General features: G+C 45.5%; 6 protein-coding genes across 8 annotated transcripts; 2 read left to right on the top strand and 4 right to left on the bottom strand.

Moving 5' to 3' along the window:
- The first annotated feature begins 117 nt into the window (after nucleotides 1-117).
- LOC125765708 (RING finger protein 121) lies at nucleotides 118-1,847 on the top strand. The gene is made up of 5 exons (XM_049431141.1): nucleotides 118-364; nucleotides 446-480; nucleotides 745-886; nucleotides 967-1,586; nucleotides 1,654-1,847. The coding sequence occupies exons 1-5, from the start codon at nucleotides 332-334 to the stop codon at nucleotides 1,772-1,774; spliced, it is 951 nt and encodes a 316-aa protein (XP_049287098.1). The 5' UTR covers nucleotides 118-331; the 3' UTR covers nucleotides 1,775-1,847.
- A 474-nt stretch (nucleotides 1,848-2,321) lies between these two features.
- LOC125765699 (pyridine nucleotide-disulfide oxidoreductase domain-containing protein 1) lies at nucleotides 2,322-3,910 on the bottom strand. Its single transcript, XM_049431130.1, has one exon. It carries the CDS (start codon nucleotides 3,908-3,910, stop codon nucleotides 2,465-2,467), a length of 1,446 nt encoding a protein of 481 aa, XP_049287087.1. The 3' UTR covers nucleotides 2,322-2,464.
- A 5-nt stretch (nucleotides 3,911-3,915) lies between these two features.
- Nucleotides 3,916-5,078, bottom strand: LOC125765723 (28S ribosomal protein S18b, mitochondrial). Its single transcript, XM_049431157.1, has 2 exons — nucleotides 4,951-5,078; nucleotides 3,916-4,828 (listed from the first exon to the last, which is right to left on the bottom strand). Exon 2 carries the CDS (start codon nucleotides 4,752-4,754, stop codon nucleotides 4,095-4,097), a length of 660 nt encoding a protein of 219 aa, XP_049287114.1. The 5' UTR covers nucleotides 4,755-4,828; nucleotides 4,951-5,078; the 3' UTR covers nucleotides 3,916-4,094.
- Nucleotides 5,079-5,263: 185 nt separating this feature from the next.
- On the top strand, nucleotides 5,264-8,163 carry LOC125765690 (apoptosis-inducing factor 1, mitochondrial). Of its 2 annotated transcripts, XM_049431098.1 has the most exons (5): nucleotides 5,264-5,484; nucleotides 5,557-5,861; nucleotides 5,967-6,056; nucleotides 6,148-7,426; nucleotides 7,492-8,163. In XM_049431098.1, the coding sequence occupies exons 1-5, from the start codon at nucleotides 5,397-5,399 to the stop codon at nucleotides 7,983-7,985; spliced, it is 2,256 nt and encodes a 751-aa protein (XP_049287055.1). In that variant the 5' UTR covers nucleotides 5,264-5,396; the 3' UTR covers nucleotides 7,986-8,163. The 2 variants fall into 2 exon arrangements, with proteins under 2 accessions (XP_049287055.1, XP_049287056.1); XM_049431099.1 differs by lacking the exon at nucleotides 5,967-6,056 and having other exon boundaries at nucleotides 5,268-5,484; nucleotides 5,557-5,600.
- On the bottom strand, nucleotides 8,164-8,860 carry LOC125765716 (transcription initiation factor TFIID subunit 13). The gene is made up of 2 exons (XM_049431150.1): nucleotides 8,689-8,860; nucleotides 8,164-8,606 (listed from the first exon to the last, which is right to left on the bottom strand). The coding sequence occupies exons 1-2, from the start codon at nucleotides 8,728-8,730 to the stop codon at nucleotides 8,247-8,249; spliced, it is 402 nt and encodes a 133-aa protein (XP_049287107.1). The 5' UTR covers nucleotides 8,731-8,860; the 3' UTR covers nucleotides 8,164-8,246.
- A 1-nt stretch (nucleotide 8,861) lies between these two features.
- On the bottom strand, nucleotides 8,862-11,557 carry LOC125765691 (protein nessun dorma). 2 transcript variants are annotated; one of them, XM_049431101.1, is made up of 2 exons: nucleotides 9,310-11,557; nucleotides 8,862-8,979 (listed from the first exon to the last, which is right to left on the bottom strand). In XM_049431101.1, the coding sequence occupies exon 1, from the start codon at nucleotides 11,407-11,409 to the stop codon at nucleotides 9,331-9,333; it is 2,079 nt and encodes a 692-aa protein (XP_049287058.1). In that variant the 5' UTR covers nucleotides 11,410-11,557; the 3' UTR covers nucleotides 8,862-8,979; nucleotides 9,310-9,330. The 2 variants fall into 2 exon arrangements, with proteins under 2 accessions (XP_049287058.1, XP_049287059.1); XM_049431102.1 differs by having other exon boundaries at nucleotides 8,873-8,979; nucleotides 9,649-11,557.
- Nucleotides 11,558-13,329: the final 1,772 nt, after the last annotated feature.

The raw sequence follows: 13,329 nt of genomic DNA, 5'->3' as shown, positions 1-13,329 counted from the left end.
ATTCCTATATGGGCAAACTGAGCTAGTACACTCACACTTGCACGTCCAGGGATTCATCCAGCCCTGTGCGTATTTGACGCAGAACGTCAGCGCACTGTCATCCCAAAATTGAAAACAACAATAACATTTTTTTCTCTCTCCCAGCAAAGAGCAAATGATAATAGTGATGACGAACGAACTCAGGTTAATTTAAGTTCGAATCGAATTGCTGTCTGTATATTTACAACCCATCAGCTAAAGCTACGAAAATTCGAGCGTTTCGGTGTGAAAGTGATCCAGTGCGGTCAACGCAATTACCGAAAAATACGCAGCCAAAAGGACGACCGCCAACATGAACCTACACGAGCCGGTTGATCCGAATAAGGTATGGAAAACAGAACAAAACATGTTTGTGTATTTATTGTTTTATAAAGCTAATGATTGTTTATCGGCTTTATCATTGCAGCCCTTTGATGAGCTGACGCCGGAAGAAAAAATGAGGTAAATGTGGTCGAGCTGTAAGCACAAAAAAAGGACACGTACACAAGCCATCGCGCGATGCGATGCGGTGTGGGGCAGTTTTTATCGATCGTTTATTATCGGCGCTGAGACCGCTATGCGTTGCAAGCGTCCAGCGCGACTATCGCTGTGTCAAATGACTCAACTATTAATTTATCTGCACTGATGAAACGAGATCCTTGAGGGTTTATTGTGTATAGACATATTTTTATCTCTTCCCTTTTTGTCTGTAATCCAACAATCTAGACTGGAGCACATTAAAATGTATGAAAAACACAAGGGCCATGAATCGATGCACATGGAAATGGTTGTGATACTGCTGGTCACACTCATAATTGCTCAGGTAGTGCTGGTAGAATGGAAGAAACGGCACTACAGATCATACTCGGTACGTTGGGAAACTTGTTGTATAAAAACAATCATTTTTTTTTAACTTATTAATAACCACATATTTCTTTTCCATTGTAGTTAATGACACTACTCGCACTATGGATAATCCCGTTCGTACTCAGCTTACGCAGCCAGTACTGGCGGTTTATCTTCTTCTGGTTAATATTCAGCTGCATCACCGGCTTGGTGATGCGCAAAGCGGTACGCAAACCCATCTCCGGCACCACACCACGGCTAGTGTACAAATGGTTTTACTTCATCTACAAACTCAGCTACCTGCTCGGCATCATTGGGTACATCGTAATGATGTTCACCTTTTTCGGCGTAAATTTCATCTTCAATCAGCCCCCGCACACGTGGATGGACGTTGGGCTGCTGCTGGTATTTTACGGTCTGTACTATGGAGTGCTCGGCCGTGACATATCGGAAATCTGTGCCGATAAAATGGCCTGCCACATCGGGTATTACACACCGAAGGGCATACCGACGCGTCATCTCGAGCGAAATGTGTGCGCAGTGTGTGGCAATCAGCTACTGACGGACGTCAACGAGTCCGGTGTGATCGAAAACACGTACAAGCTTACCTGTGATCATGTTTTCCATGAGTTTTGCATTCGCGGTTGGTGCATCGTGGGGAAGAAACAAACCTGCCCGTACTGCAAGGAAAAGGTTGACCTGAAAAAAATGTTCTGCAATCCGTAAGTATCGAGCAGCAAGCGGGCGATGGTAGCGTTGTGTTTGTTAACTTTGTGTTTACGCTTCTAGGTGGGAGCGTCCCCATGTACTGTACGGTCAGCTGCTGGACTGGATCCGGTGGCTTGTGGCATGGCAACCATTAATACTGTTCATTGTGCAAGGTATCAACTGGATGCTCGGGCTGGAGTAAAGCATGCAATGCGAGCAACCGGTTCATGTTCGTTTATTCCATCTCCTATCGGACGATTCCACTAGTCGCGCTGGCAATTGTTTTGTTTCCTCAAGAGTGTATTTAATTGTGCTGTTAATTTTACATCTTTTTTTTTTAAATCGAAACCAAAAACTACCCGTACAGAAGAAAACAGAGCACAAGTGCTGTTCCTGGATCGTCTCGTCGGCCCTTCTAGGTTATAAACCGTTCTATTTTCCCACTTCACAAATCACTTATGTAGACAAAGCGTAGCAAGCACCAGATAGACAGTTTATTTGTGTGCGTAAAAAAAAGAAAGGACATTAGGCACTCATTTTGACGATGAGCATTACGCTCGTGGAAGCTACATTTCCTTGCAAGGCAATGAGGACCCATGCTAATGTGGAGAGCGTAATTTTAATTAGCTTTTGTGTATTATTTTCAATGTGTGGAAAGTTTCGTTCAAGATAGACCTGTTTTGAATTGATTTCCTTAAACTTTTTGCAATCCTAGTTATAAGAAACTTCGTGAAATATCAACTTTAACATCAGGTTCAACAGCGTTGTACTTTCCAATCAATTTATTTCCCTTTTTATATGTACAGACCTGTGCCATAGATAGTTCTTGTTATTCTGGGTTTATTCTTTTATACAACACATTCCCGATTGCCCGATCGTCACTACCCTCCTCTCAGTCGAAATAATCCTCAATATCGATGTCAGGATTTAGCAAGTCTTCTCCGTACGGTGATAGATCAAGCTGATTCAGGATTAAATTCTCGCACGTTTCTTCCAGTCCCGTCTCACCGACTAACAGTGCTCCCTGCAAACGGCCGTCAACCAGCACAAATTTAATGTACTCTAATCCGGGCGTCATACGTAGCAACACCTCATACTTGTCGTTCAAACCTTGTCCATTATAGCGCCCCAAAAGCACCACCTGGTAACCGAACAGGGTTGTAACGTGGTTGAACATTTCGAAGCAAAAATCCTGATAAATCTCTTCACCTGCACGCTTGGCGGCCATGCTACGAGCGGCCATTGCACCCATTTGGCGAGCCTGTGTCCATAGACGCATCTGGAACCAATGGGGGGCAAGTTCCCATCCGGCGTAGCAAACATCCCCGGCCGCGTATATATCGTTTACGGATGTTTCCATCGACCAGTTAACGAAAAGGCCACCGTCCGGCCCCAATTTAAACGATTGATCACACCCACCAGTCCAGCTTATGGCCGGTACTACACCGGTAGCGGACACTACGAAATCACACTCAATGGTTGTACCATCGGTAAGGACAACTTGTAGTCCGGAAGTAACTTCTTTAATTTCCGTAACTTCCACCGATTGATGAACGGTTACTTTGTTGCCATTGGGGGAAGCTGTCTCGCCATGCTTTTGGATGTCAAAGGCACGATGCCAGTCCGGTCCTAATGCAGCTCCTCGCTTACTGCCACCAGCTGTAGAATGATCCCCAGTTTCGTGCTGTTCCGTGTAACGCATCCGCTTGTAAATGGTCTTTTCCTTTTCCGCTGTTGCCTTTACGTTTAATCTTTCTCTAAAGAACGTAGCCGCACCGGAATCAACAAACGTGGAGCTTATGTACGGATCCTTTATCACCCAATGAATTTCCTCCATTCCATCCACCTCATACACCAGTTCCGATGCAATGCCACCGTTTCCCACGACCACTAGTCGAGTGGCCGTGTGGATGCGCTTGCGAAACTCTTCCACCGATTCCGTGTCGCGTATACCGATCACGTTCGTATTTCCCTTAGCCTTATCGATAATGTTTGGCCTGGCACCGGTGCACAGACACAGATACCGATAATGGATGCATTTTCCAGCGGTCGTTTTTATAAAACGCTTTTCGCTTACGATTGAATCAAGTTGATCGAGCAACACATCGATATTATTTGCTGACGCAAGTTCTCCTGTGCTTTTTTCCTGCACATCGAAGCGGTTTAGAATTTTACCCAGTGGGACCACATTGGTGACAGCTTTGACGAGAGTAGACTCTGTTAGTAGCAGAATTCGATCGGTTGCTGTTGGACGAAGAAGGTTTAACGTTTCGGCACAAGTCACGCCGGCAATTCCTCCTCCGACGATAACGTAGGTATATGAAATGCTGTCCGTCATTATACTTTTATGGAAAATACGACAGAGTGTTAATGTTACGTTCGATTGGTTTCTATTCAGCACCGCAAATAAAATGTTTGTTTTTTGTCTACACTACCACACGCTTGTTTGACCGCTCTATAGCAGCAATTTAAATCAAACGCGCCACTTATTAAACTAATAGCACACTAGCACTGGTTTCCTACTATTTGGAGGAATTGTTTTGCTTTGCTGGAAAATATTCACTGTAATCATACTCTCGGAACGGCACATCAAATGTAAGCATTCCTCGGTCCATAGCCCTTTCTACGGCTACCAGCAGTTGTGTGTGTTTCTTCTGACACAGCCCCGTCACCCGGTAGCTCAACACTTCACCCGTTTGCGGTGAAATGAACTGCTTCAGCAGATCGATATTATTGTGATCCAGCACCAGATACTCATCGCGACAAATCGGACAAGGATTGCCGGTAGAGATGCGACCCTTGCGTATGCAAGTTTTACGCGTCAATTTCGGTGGGTACGGTCCTTTGTGATTACGCCGGTATTGTTTCCACACCGGATCTTCCTGGTAGGTTTGCCGGTAAGCGTCGCTGGCAAGGTAGCGAATGCTCGTCTCTACCGGTATCACTCGCGAACGATCTTTCGGATCATCAATCGGTTGTTTTGATGTAGCTGCGCCTTCTTCTCCTTGTTGTTCGAGTTCCTCGCTAGTGGTTGTTTCTTCTGTGGCCTCCTTTTCTGCCTTTGTGGAACGTCGCTGGAACGCGGATGTTGAGAGAGATCGTGTTTGGCCAGTGCCGATCGTAAGTACGCTTTGGCGATAAATAGAAATGATTTCAGCTCCGATTAAGCGCAACACTGACATTGTGGTCGATGACGGTTTCGTGTGACGTAATGCAGATTGTTTGAAGTGTTTTCTGTCCGCAGCGAGAGTTTTTGCTGGAACAATCGAAAAAATGTTACGCGAAACAAACTATTGGGAATGAGTAAAACGCTTCTCGAAAGAATAACGAAACGAACCAGACTTATTTAGTTATCCTTTTTGTGCAATACGAACTTACCGGCAATAAGTTTGTTGGTGTTCGGCCTGTGTAGTGGAAAACCAAATCTGTCATTCGATTTGGCGTGCACGTTGCGCTCCAAATCAAGCGATTCATAAAGCTTTGTATTGTTTACCTTTTTTTTACAACGCAAAAGTTTGGTTTAATTGAAATATACCAAAGGAAATTTTGTTAATTTTCGCAGCTAATTTTCCGCCATCACAAATTGAAGCTTTAATAAGTAAAGGAAGCAGAGAAAACATATTTTTGAAATATATTTTTCCACCAGCAAGTTCCGTACGCAGCCGAACATTGAGTGCTTTCAAATCCTTCCAGCGCAGCCTGTTTTGCCGCTGTCAAGCGTGTGAGCAAAACAAATCAATGTGCGAACCGAAGTAACCAGGGAAATCTAGTCTGCAGAACCGTGCACAAAATACAAAATTTTTAACTGCAATTCCTTTTTCGTAATGCTTTCGGTGTCCCGCATTGCGGTCGGGAACGTGCGCTGCGTACATCCGAGCTTTGTACGCGTGAGAAAACACGTTCCCGCTGGAGGTTAGTGAACACCGGGAAGGCTGATGTAATCGAGAATAATTGATTTATCGATTTTTTTTTCATTCTCTGTAGGCTTCACCCAAACGTTCGGCAGTCGACGATGGATATCCATCAAGGTAAATCAAAGCCTGCTGGCGAAAGAGTCCACATTGAGCCGACGGAGAAGGCAAAGCCCGACAGAACGCAAAGCGGAATCGAATGATCCGTGCAGTTGTGATGAAGACGAACCGAACGGTCCAAATTCTAGTACCATTGTTACACCATGTGACGAAAAGCGTCGTATCCCTATGATGGGCGAGTTGATACAATTTCCGAACGATCCCAGTCCGTATCCGGCCCCTCCAAGACGACACATTCCTATAAATCGATTTTTTCAGGTTTTAAATTTAAATTATTACCATCGGTTTAATTAGTGCTGAACGTGAAAAGATTGTATTAATATCGTTTATTTTTCCCAAACCCCATCGTTCATCTACTCCTAGCCGAAACCGGTCGAAACAATCCCCGATCCTGTTTTAGTTTCTTGCGAAAAGTGCGAAAGTAATGAAGATCACGTAGATGATGTTCAGGAGGTTTTATTTGCGTTTGCTTTGAGCTGTTGCCAAATGTTTCATTTATTCGATTGTGAAAATGGTAACTAATATTTCTGTTTTATATTTGTAGGAAACAGAACAAAAAGCTGTTGCGAGTGCGGGTGGTCCCACATGTCCGCCACCTCCGCCTCCACCGACTCCGAAACAATCCTACACGGGATATATACTCGGTGCCATCGCTCTCACGGCAGGTGGTCTGGGACTTGCGTACTATAATGGGCTGTTTGATGGACCATCGCCCCCAACGCCGATAGACGAAACAAAGGAAGATCCGAGGCGAAAGAAGCAAACTTATCCGGCTTCCGCAAAAGATCTTCCAAAACACGTTCCTTACTTGCTGATCGGTGGTGGAACCGCGAGTATCGCAGCTTTTCGATCGATCCGGGGCCATGATCCCAAAGCGAAAGTGATGATGATCACAAACGAGCTCGAAATGCCGTACATGAGGCCACCGCTTTCGAAGGAGCTGTGGTTTAATCCGATTGAAACGGAACCACTAAAGTTTCGACAGTGGAACGGCAGCGAGCGAAGTATCTTCTACGAATCGAACGATTACTATATCGATCCGAGTAAACTCAGCGAAGCACCGAATGGTGGAGTGGCCGTAGCTCGCGGCTATGAGGTGCACCGGTTGGATATGGTAAACCGGAAAGCTATCCTTACGGACGGTACGGAAATATCGTACGATAAGTGTCTGATCGCGACTGGTGCTCGGCCGAAAAATTTGCCCATCTTTGAATCGGCTCCACGAGCAGTTCGGGAGCGCGTGACTCTGTTCAAGAGTGTGCACGATTTCGAGCAACTGTCGGCAAAGCTAGAGGATGGCTGCCGGGTAGCTATTGTTGGCGGAGGGTTCCTTGGCAGTGAGCTAGCGTGTGCACTTTCCAAGTCGGAACAAACGCGTAAGAAAAAGGTGGAAGTGTTTCAGCTGTTTCACGAAGCTGGCAATATGGCAAAGATTCTGCCAGAATATCTAAGTAGCTGGACGACGGAGCGGTTACGCGAGGAAGGTGTAAAGGTGTGGCCAAAGACACAGATTAAGGCAGTCGAAATGCAGGGCTCGAAACTTAAGCTAACGCTAATGGACGACAGCGTGCTGCTGGTGGACCGGGTGATAGTGGCGGTCGGTTCGGAACCGAATACGGATCTTGCGAAAACTTCCGGACTCGAGGTGGACAGTAAGAATGGAGGATTTTTGGTCGATGCTGAGTTAAGAGCAAGGTCGAACGTGTTTGTGGCCGGGGATGCGGCTTGCTTCTACGACACAAAGTTCGGACGCAGGAGAGTTGAACATCACGATCATGCGATTGTGTCTGGGCGATTGGCCGGAGAAAACATGGTTGGACTGAGTGAGTACTTTGATCGGCTTTTTATACTTGCAACGGAATGTCATTTTCCTTTTGTTTGTCTGCAGATAAACCTTACACACATCAGAGTATGTTCTGGTCCGATCTTGGGCCACGCATTAGCTACGAAGCGATCGGTCTCATCGATTCTGCACTGCCCACTGTAGCTGTGTTCGCTAAGCGTACAGCAGAAGAGATATCCCGAGCAGTTGCGGCAGTCACCGCTGGTAGTAACGATTCTGAGAAGCTGCAGGCAGCAAACGCTAACGTTAGCGTTGATGTTAAACCCGTGGCTGTTGCAGGAGAGCAAAAGCAGGTCGAACCAGCGAAGGAGCAAAGTAAGGAACAGCAGGAACCGGAGGATAGTTTCGATAAGGGTGTCATATTTTATCTACGCGAAAAGAAAGTCGTCGGTTTGGTGCTATGGAACGTGTTTAATCGTATGGGAACGGCCAGAAAAATTCTGGACCAGCACAGTGAGTATGACGACCTGAATGAAGTTGCAAAGCTGTTCAACCTTCACGAACGACCCGCGGAAGATGAGGAAATCGAGGCAGAATAGTGTTCATAGTCATGGCATGGTGTAGCAAATTGTTGAAAAGCGCACATAAATCGTTGCTAGTGGCTTTGGTGGCGGAGTATTGCTGAAAACGAACAGTAGAGAACAAGCATTTTGCAATAATATTGTATGGTTAAGCTAAAAATACAAATTTCCGTGTCAAGAAATAGCGTAAAACCTATTCAATCAATTTTCCTTTTATTTTGTCTAAGTTTATACATTAGCGGTAAGGAATAGTACAGTCTTCAAATCCTTCGTAAGCGATTACTTAATTTTTGCTTCCGCTCCGACATACTTAACTTCATCGAAAGCCTTTCGGGCCCGCTTCAGCTCTTCGTTCATGGTCAACAGATCCTTCACGCGAGCATACTTGCGGGAGTTCTTGCGCACCAGAAACACAATGTCTTCCACCTGTACACGACCCGTACGCCCGATTTCCATGGCGCGGTGCGTCATCTCGGTAATGAATTCGACTACCAGATCTTCCAGCAGATCCACACTTTCGGTGTACGGATTCTGATCGTCACCGAAACCATACATCATGCAGCGCAGCTCCTTGCTAAACAAACGCTTGCGCCCGGATGAGGTCTCGATCTGTACCTCACCAAGCTCGTCGTCTTCAAACTGCGGGTAACCGAGTAAAACGTATTAGTTTCCAGCGCATTTGCGTTGTTCTTCTGTTTACTGTTCTGTGAAGCTATCTTACCTCTGCCTGATCGAAACCTTCCTCCGGAGGATTAGCTGCCATTTTCGGAACTTTTATCACACAATTTTGATGGAGAACGTTAAGCTGGCTTATACAGTTTAAAAGATCGTTTTATTTATAACTTGATTAGATCGATATTAACAGAAACAAAAACTGACGAATATTTTATTTGCTGGCTTGACAGCTGAGCTGCTTTCGGAGTGTTTTGACAGCTACAAGGATGCTGTGGTTGCGTACGTCGAATGATTTCGTTGGCTGCGTTGGTGTTTAATCTTCCATCGGTTGAAGGTCCTGAAATGAAGAGAAGCAGATTTTATAAATCATGAACTAACCGTCTATATTTTTTATACTAAAACTATACAAATAGTATTCTATGATACGGCAACAAAACTTCTTAAATACACATAACATAACCACATAACTTGAAAACGACAATAAAACGTCCGTTAGCACACAACCGCTTACATTAGTACAACCATACCAAGAATCTCATTACCCCCTAGCGCCAATAAATGCGACTTCTGATATTACTGGACATTTACACAGCAATCTACTCACAGCAATAGTAGACAACAAGCACATATGAGACTTTCTTTTAAATAAATTCATAATTTAACTAACCATCAAACCCTCGGTTTGGCATCAATCGATCTCAATAATCGTATCATCAATTTCTATGACTTGATCATCGTGCTTCATTGCCACCGTTTCATTGCTTTCACTCGTAATTCCTGATTGTTTGACTTGTTCAAGCAATGAATATCTCACATCTCTCACATCCAGTGTGCTGTTCTCTGCACCGTCATACTCGCTTAGTTCTTCGTCTTCTGACTGACTCATCGAACCAGATCCACCCGTATCGCTGGCGGACTCACTTGCAACCGAAATGTCCGCAGAGCGACTGATTTGCTTGGTGGAGGACAGTTTCGATGCTTCAAGATAATTGGCAGAAAAACTTACATTAGTCGCGTCGCAGATGGAATCCTCCAAGCCATCTTCCACATCATGCTGCTGCTGGGTTTCATCTTCATCCACAAAGCACGAACTGTTGAACCGCTCGCTGAAGCCCTTACGGATGACAAAATTGCCCTTGGCATTATCGCGAAACTCACAGCTGCCCTCAAACGTGAACTCTTCCCGCTCGATTGTATTGTAATCTTCAAACACCTGCGATCGACTTCCTTCGGTCGGAACACCCGATCCGTTCTGATTGCTTTGGGCATCGTCGTTGAAATCCTCAAGCAACAGCCCATACTGCGAGCAATCCGTAATGCTGGCCGAGTTGAACAGAATTTGACACTGATCGAGCGTCTCCAACCCGGTCATACAGTGGCTAATAGTGGTCTTGACCAAGTTAATCGTGCAATCATGATTGCTATAGATGCCGGTAGAAAATTCCTTTATAACACATCGTTCGAACGTGATGGTACAGTTGCCAAAGATCACGATACCCTGCTTGTTGCTCGATCTGGGAGCGCCCGTGAAGCAACAGTTGCGGAAGGTAATGTTCCCCTGCTTGATTACCACACCGGTGCGCACATTCGAGCAATCGAGTCGGATGTTTTCCAGCGTAAAATCTCCATCGATCGTCAACAGTACGCTGTCATCGTTTTTGGACACGATGGTAGGATTTTCTTTGGTAGCCCGATCGTATGCTTCTACAAACGCTGCATTGCTTACGCCCCGGAACGATCCACCGTTGTTAAGGTATTCGAGAAATTTTATGTCCTGCCGTGTACCGGGTGGTAAATAAATAGCACTATCGGGACTACAGTGATCCAGCGCGTGCTGAAGAGAGTCACACATCTTCACCGAAATCTTTGCGTCCATCATCTCCTTGACACGCTGCAGATAGGTAAGCTGCTCATCCATGGGTACGGCCTGTGTAACAATGTAAGACATCGGTGTATCGCCCTTACTTTTACCCGCTCCGAAGCGAATCTTTTCGTAAACGCTCCGCATAATGGGATTCTCCAGGATGTTGATTTCATTTTTAATCGTATTTAAGCGTAAATTTAGCTGCAGCAATTCGCTCGATCGGCTATCCTTCAGAATAGACGATTCATTATCTTCGTCTTGCTCCTCCGCTTGGTCCTCCTCCTGGCTCAGCTGCAGTTCGATAAAGTCTCGCTTACGCTGGATGTATCGGGCCTCAGCGAGAAGGGCCAGCGCGTGTGATGACAGCTGACGCGACATCGTCTTATTTTTCAGATCATGGCAAAACCGAATGCGCGACTCCAGATGCTTATCGATCCAGCTATGCTCGTCCTCACCATCGTTGTCCCAAGGCATCCAGAGATGCTGATAGAAAAACCGCAATTTATCAATACAGTCGGCTGTGATGTTAACATTCAGGGCGGGGTTATTTTGTTCACGTAGCGGCCACAGCTCCTCCAGATCGACGGTGATCTGCTCCTCCGGGAAATGCACATCATCGTCCTGGATGGCTTCGATGATAAAGCTTGCCTTTAGCTCGTCGAACAACACCTGATCGACCGTACCGAGCACGACCAGCGGATACTTCATGGACAGTTGTTCGCATACCGGGCGCGATGCCTTCCAGAGCGCTTGCCAACCCGTTGGTTCCACGGCGACTTCCACGAAATGTGTCCACTCCGAACGAATGGCGGATGCCGGAATGTTAGTACCGCCACCGTTAAGCACATTGGTTGTTTCAAGCAGTCGCGTGAGGAAGTTTTTCTTGAACTCGTACACTTCCATTTTTGTTTTCAATTATGTGGCAGAGACACGGCGTAAAAATCGTTACCGAATTCAAACAACAGAATAATTTGAAAGCTATCAAATTGTCTAGAAAATCTAGAAGCTATAAACCCACGCCTTGATGGAATGTACCAGACTCAACCATAATTCATTACTAGTGTCGCCATCTTTAAATGGACCATTTCATTTTTAATTGCTTAGAAAACGGATTTGAAACAATTTTCTAGACGTTTTGTAGCTACTCAGTCCTAAAAAAGGTTTCATAAATTATGTTGTTTCCAACTATTATAAAATAAACAATAAATTAAATTTAGAAAACGGTATATTACATATTTTTGCTACGGAGCTTCAGTGGTTTCGGGACGTCAAATCGCGCCAAGAAAGCATAAGCCATCAACTATGGGCAAATAATTGTGCTACAACGTCCACAACGGACTATGGGATCATATTGTAGTCATAATGCGAATGCCATCGCATTTGTCAAAGTGGGTATTTTTCACACTTTTTTCAAGAATTCCGGAGAGGCAGGATTGCCGTCGTTTTCGCTGTCGTTGTCGGTTCGTTGAGATTTATCAAGCCATCGAAGTGCGTTCCAAAACATCTGCATCATCAAAAGCAAGCTCTTGAATTGTTTCCAATCAAAGTGCGCGGTGTGAGTGTGTTTTTTCTGAGGCGGTTGTTTTACCCCTGGTCGCCCTTAGGACCTTGTTTTCGCAACAACACCGTGTGTGACTAATTGTTATTCTTGCAATTCACCGCAATAGGGCCGTCGATGGCCGCTTCTCTTCATCCATGGGCACACGTTCGGGCGTAAAATTCTAAAACTGCCAACTTCGTGATGATTACCAGCAGCTATTAGTTCGGAAAAGTGTACGTGATTACCGTGAAACTGGGAAGGGTTTTTTTCTCCTGTGTGTGAAGCGATTAGATGTAGTGTGAATGGTGGTAGAGGCAACCGTACGAAACGCATCGAGTTTTTCCATTCACCTGTGAACTCATTTCGCGGTGCTTGCAGTAAATTCTAGCGGGGAACGTGTCATCCAATTGTCGTGTCTCGTCCGGGGGGAGTGTTGTGTTGGGGAAGGTTATTTTTTGCGCAAATTAAATTATCACCTCTAATGCACATCGTCCAGGCGTTTGACGGGTATGCTCCGCTTACCAACCTTCCCGAGGAAACACACCGGTCGGTAAGGGTGTAACAAACACGATACCTTACGACTGAACGCAACGGTGCGAGGTAGCTGATTACATAAAAAATGTAAAAGAAAATCGCCACGGCTCCCTGTCCGCCTCAACATACTGCGCGTTTAACTTCTAACAGCGAGACTGCACAAACAGCGGTTAAAATATTCGCCAAAAATGGTCCATTTATTCGCTTCTGATTCTTTTCTCGGAACGGGAAAGAAAATTTCAACAGCGAAAAATTAACGTCGAAAGCCGCCAGCAGTAAACTCGTATCCGTCACCGATGTGTGCGTGTGCCGTAAAGAAGCGAAGGAATGTTATTCGAACAACACGAAAAGAAAAGTTTGCAAGAAACGAGAACTTCCCAAAATAAGGGAATAGAAAACGGCGAACCAGACACACATCGGTTCGTTCGCGGGAAGAAGAATTAGCTTAGCGGTAGCGCATCGCGATTCGCGAAACATAAAAGGTTTGTTCGCGTGCGTGTGTGTGTGTTCAGTGTTGTTTCATCCCTTTCGTGCCTAGCGGCATTTCACTTACACACTCCACACACGTACACCGTTCCCCGGGTAGGGTGTCATCCTGTCACGCAACAAGCGCCCCCGTGCGGAGAGTCCCGGGATGACATGTGACAGAGCGAGAAAGAGAAATGAGCCGCAGGCTCATGCGGGAATGAGCAAGAAGGCACGATCAACGAGTGAGACGAGATTCCAGTAGTCTCATAGCGAGAGAAACA

The sequence above is a fragment of the Anopheles funestus genome, chromosome 2RL (genome assembly GCF_943734845.2).
Source record: "Anopheles funestus chromosome 2RL, idAnoFuneDA-416_04, whole genome shotgun sequence".
Classification (NCBI taxonomy): domain Eukaryota; kingdom Metazoa; phylum Arthropoda; class Insecta; order Diptera; family Culicidae; genus Anopheles; species Anopheles funestus.
The sequence above is the reverse complement of the archived record's forward strand: the minus strand, read 5'-3'. Positions and strand labels throughout refer to the sequence as shown.

What these genes read in the sequence shown, in the direction of transcription:
- LOC125765716 (XM_049431150.1), bottom strand. Translation starts at nt 8,730, where the DNA reads ATGGCAGCTAATCCTCCGGAGGAAGGTTTCGATCAGGCAGAG. An exon ending in AAGGTTTCGATCAGGCAGAG is followed by an intron (nt 8,607 to 8,688) that starts GTAAGATAGCTT and finishes GGTTACCCGCAG; the next exon opens with TTTGAAGACGACGAGCTTGG.
- LOC125765708 (XM_049431141.1), top strand. Translation starts at nt 332, where the DNA reads ATGAACCTACACGAGCCGGTTGATCCGAATAAG. An exon ending in ACGCCGGAAGAAAAAATGAG is followed by an intron (nt 481 to 744) that starts GTAAATGTGGTC and finishes CCAACAATCTAG; the next exon opens with ACTGGAGCACATTAAAATGT. An exon ending in GGCACTACAGATCATACTCG is followed by an intron (nt 887 to 966) that starts GTACGTTGGGAA and finishes TTTCCATTGTAG; the next exon opens with TTAATGACACTACTCGCACT.
- LOC125765699 (XM_049431130.1), bottom strand. Translation starts at nt 3,910, where the DNA reads ATGACGGACAGCATTTCATATACCTACGTTATCGTCGGAGGAGGAATT.
- LOC125765723 (XM_049431157.1), bottom strand. Translation starts at nt 4,754, where the DNA reads ATGTCAGTGTTGCGCTTAATCGGAGCTGAAATCATTTCTATTTATCGC.
- LOC125765690 (XM_049431098.1), top strand. Translation starts at nt 5,397, where the DNA reads ATGCTTTCGGTGTCCCGCATTGCGGTCGGGAACGTGCGCTGCGTACAT. An exon ending in AAAACACGTTCCCGCTGGAG is followed by an intron (nt 5,485 to 5,556) that starts GTTAGTGAACAC and finishes CATTCTCTGTAG; the next exon opens with GCTTCACCCAAACGTTCGGC. An exon ending in AGAAAACATGGTTGGACTGA is followed by an intron (nt 7,427 to 7,491) that starts GTGAGTACTTTG and finishes GTTTGTCTGCAG; the next exon opens with ATAAACCTTACACACATCAG.
- LOC125765691 (XM_049431101.1), bottom strand. Translation starts at nt 11,409, where the DNA reads ATGGAAGTGTACGAGTTCAAGAAAAACTTCCTCACGCGACTGCTTGAA.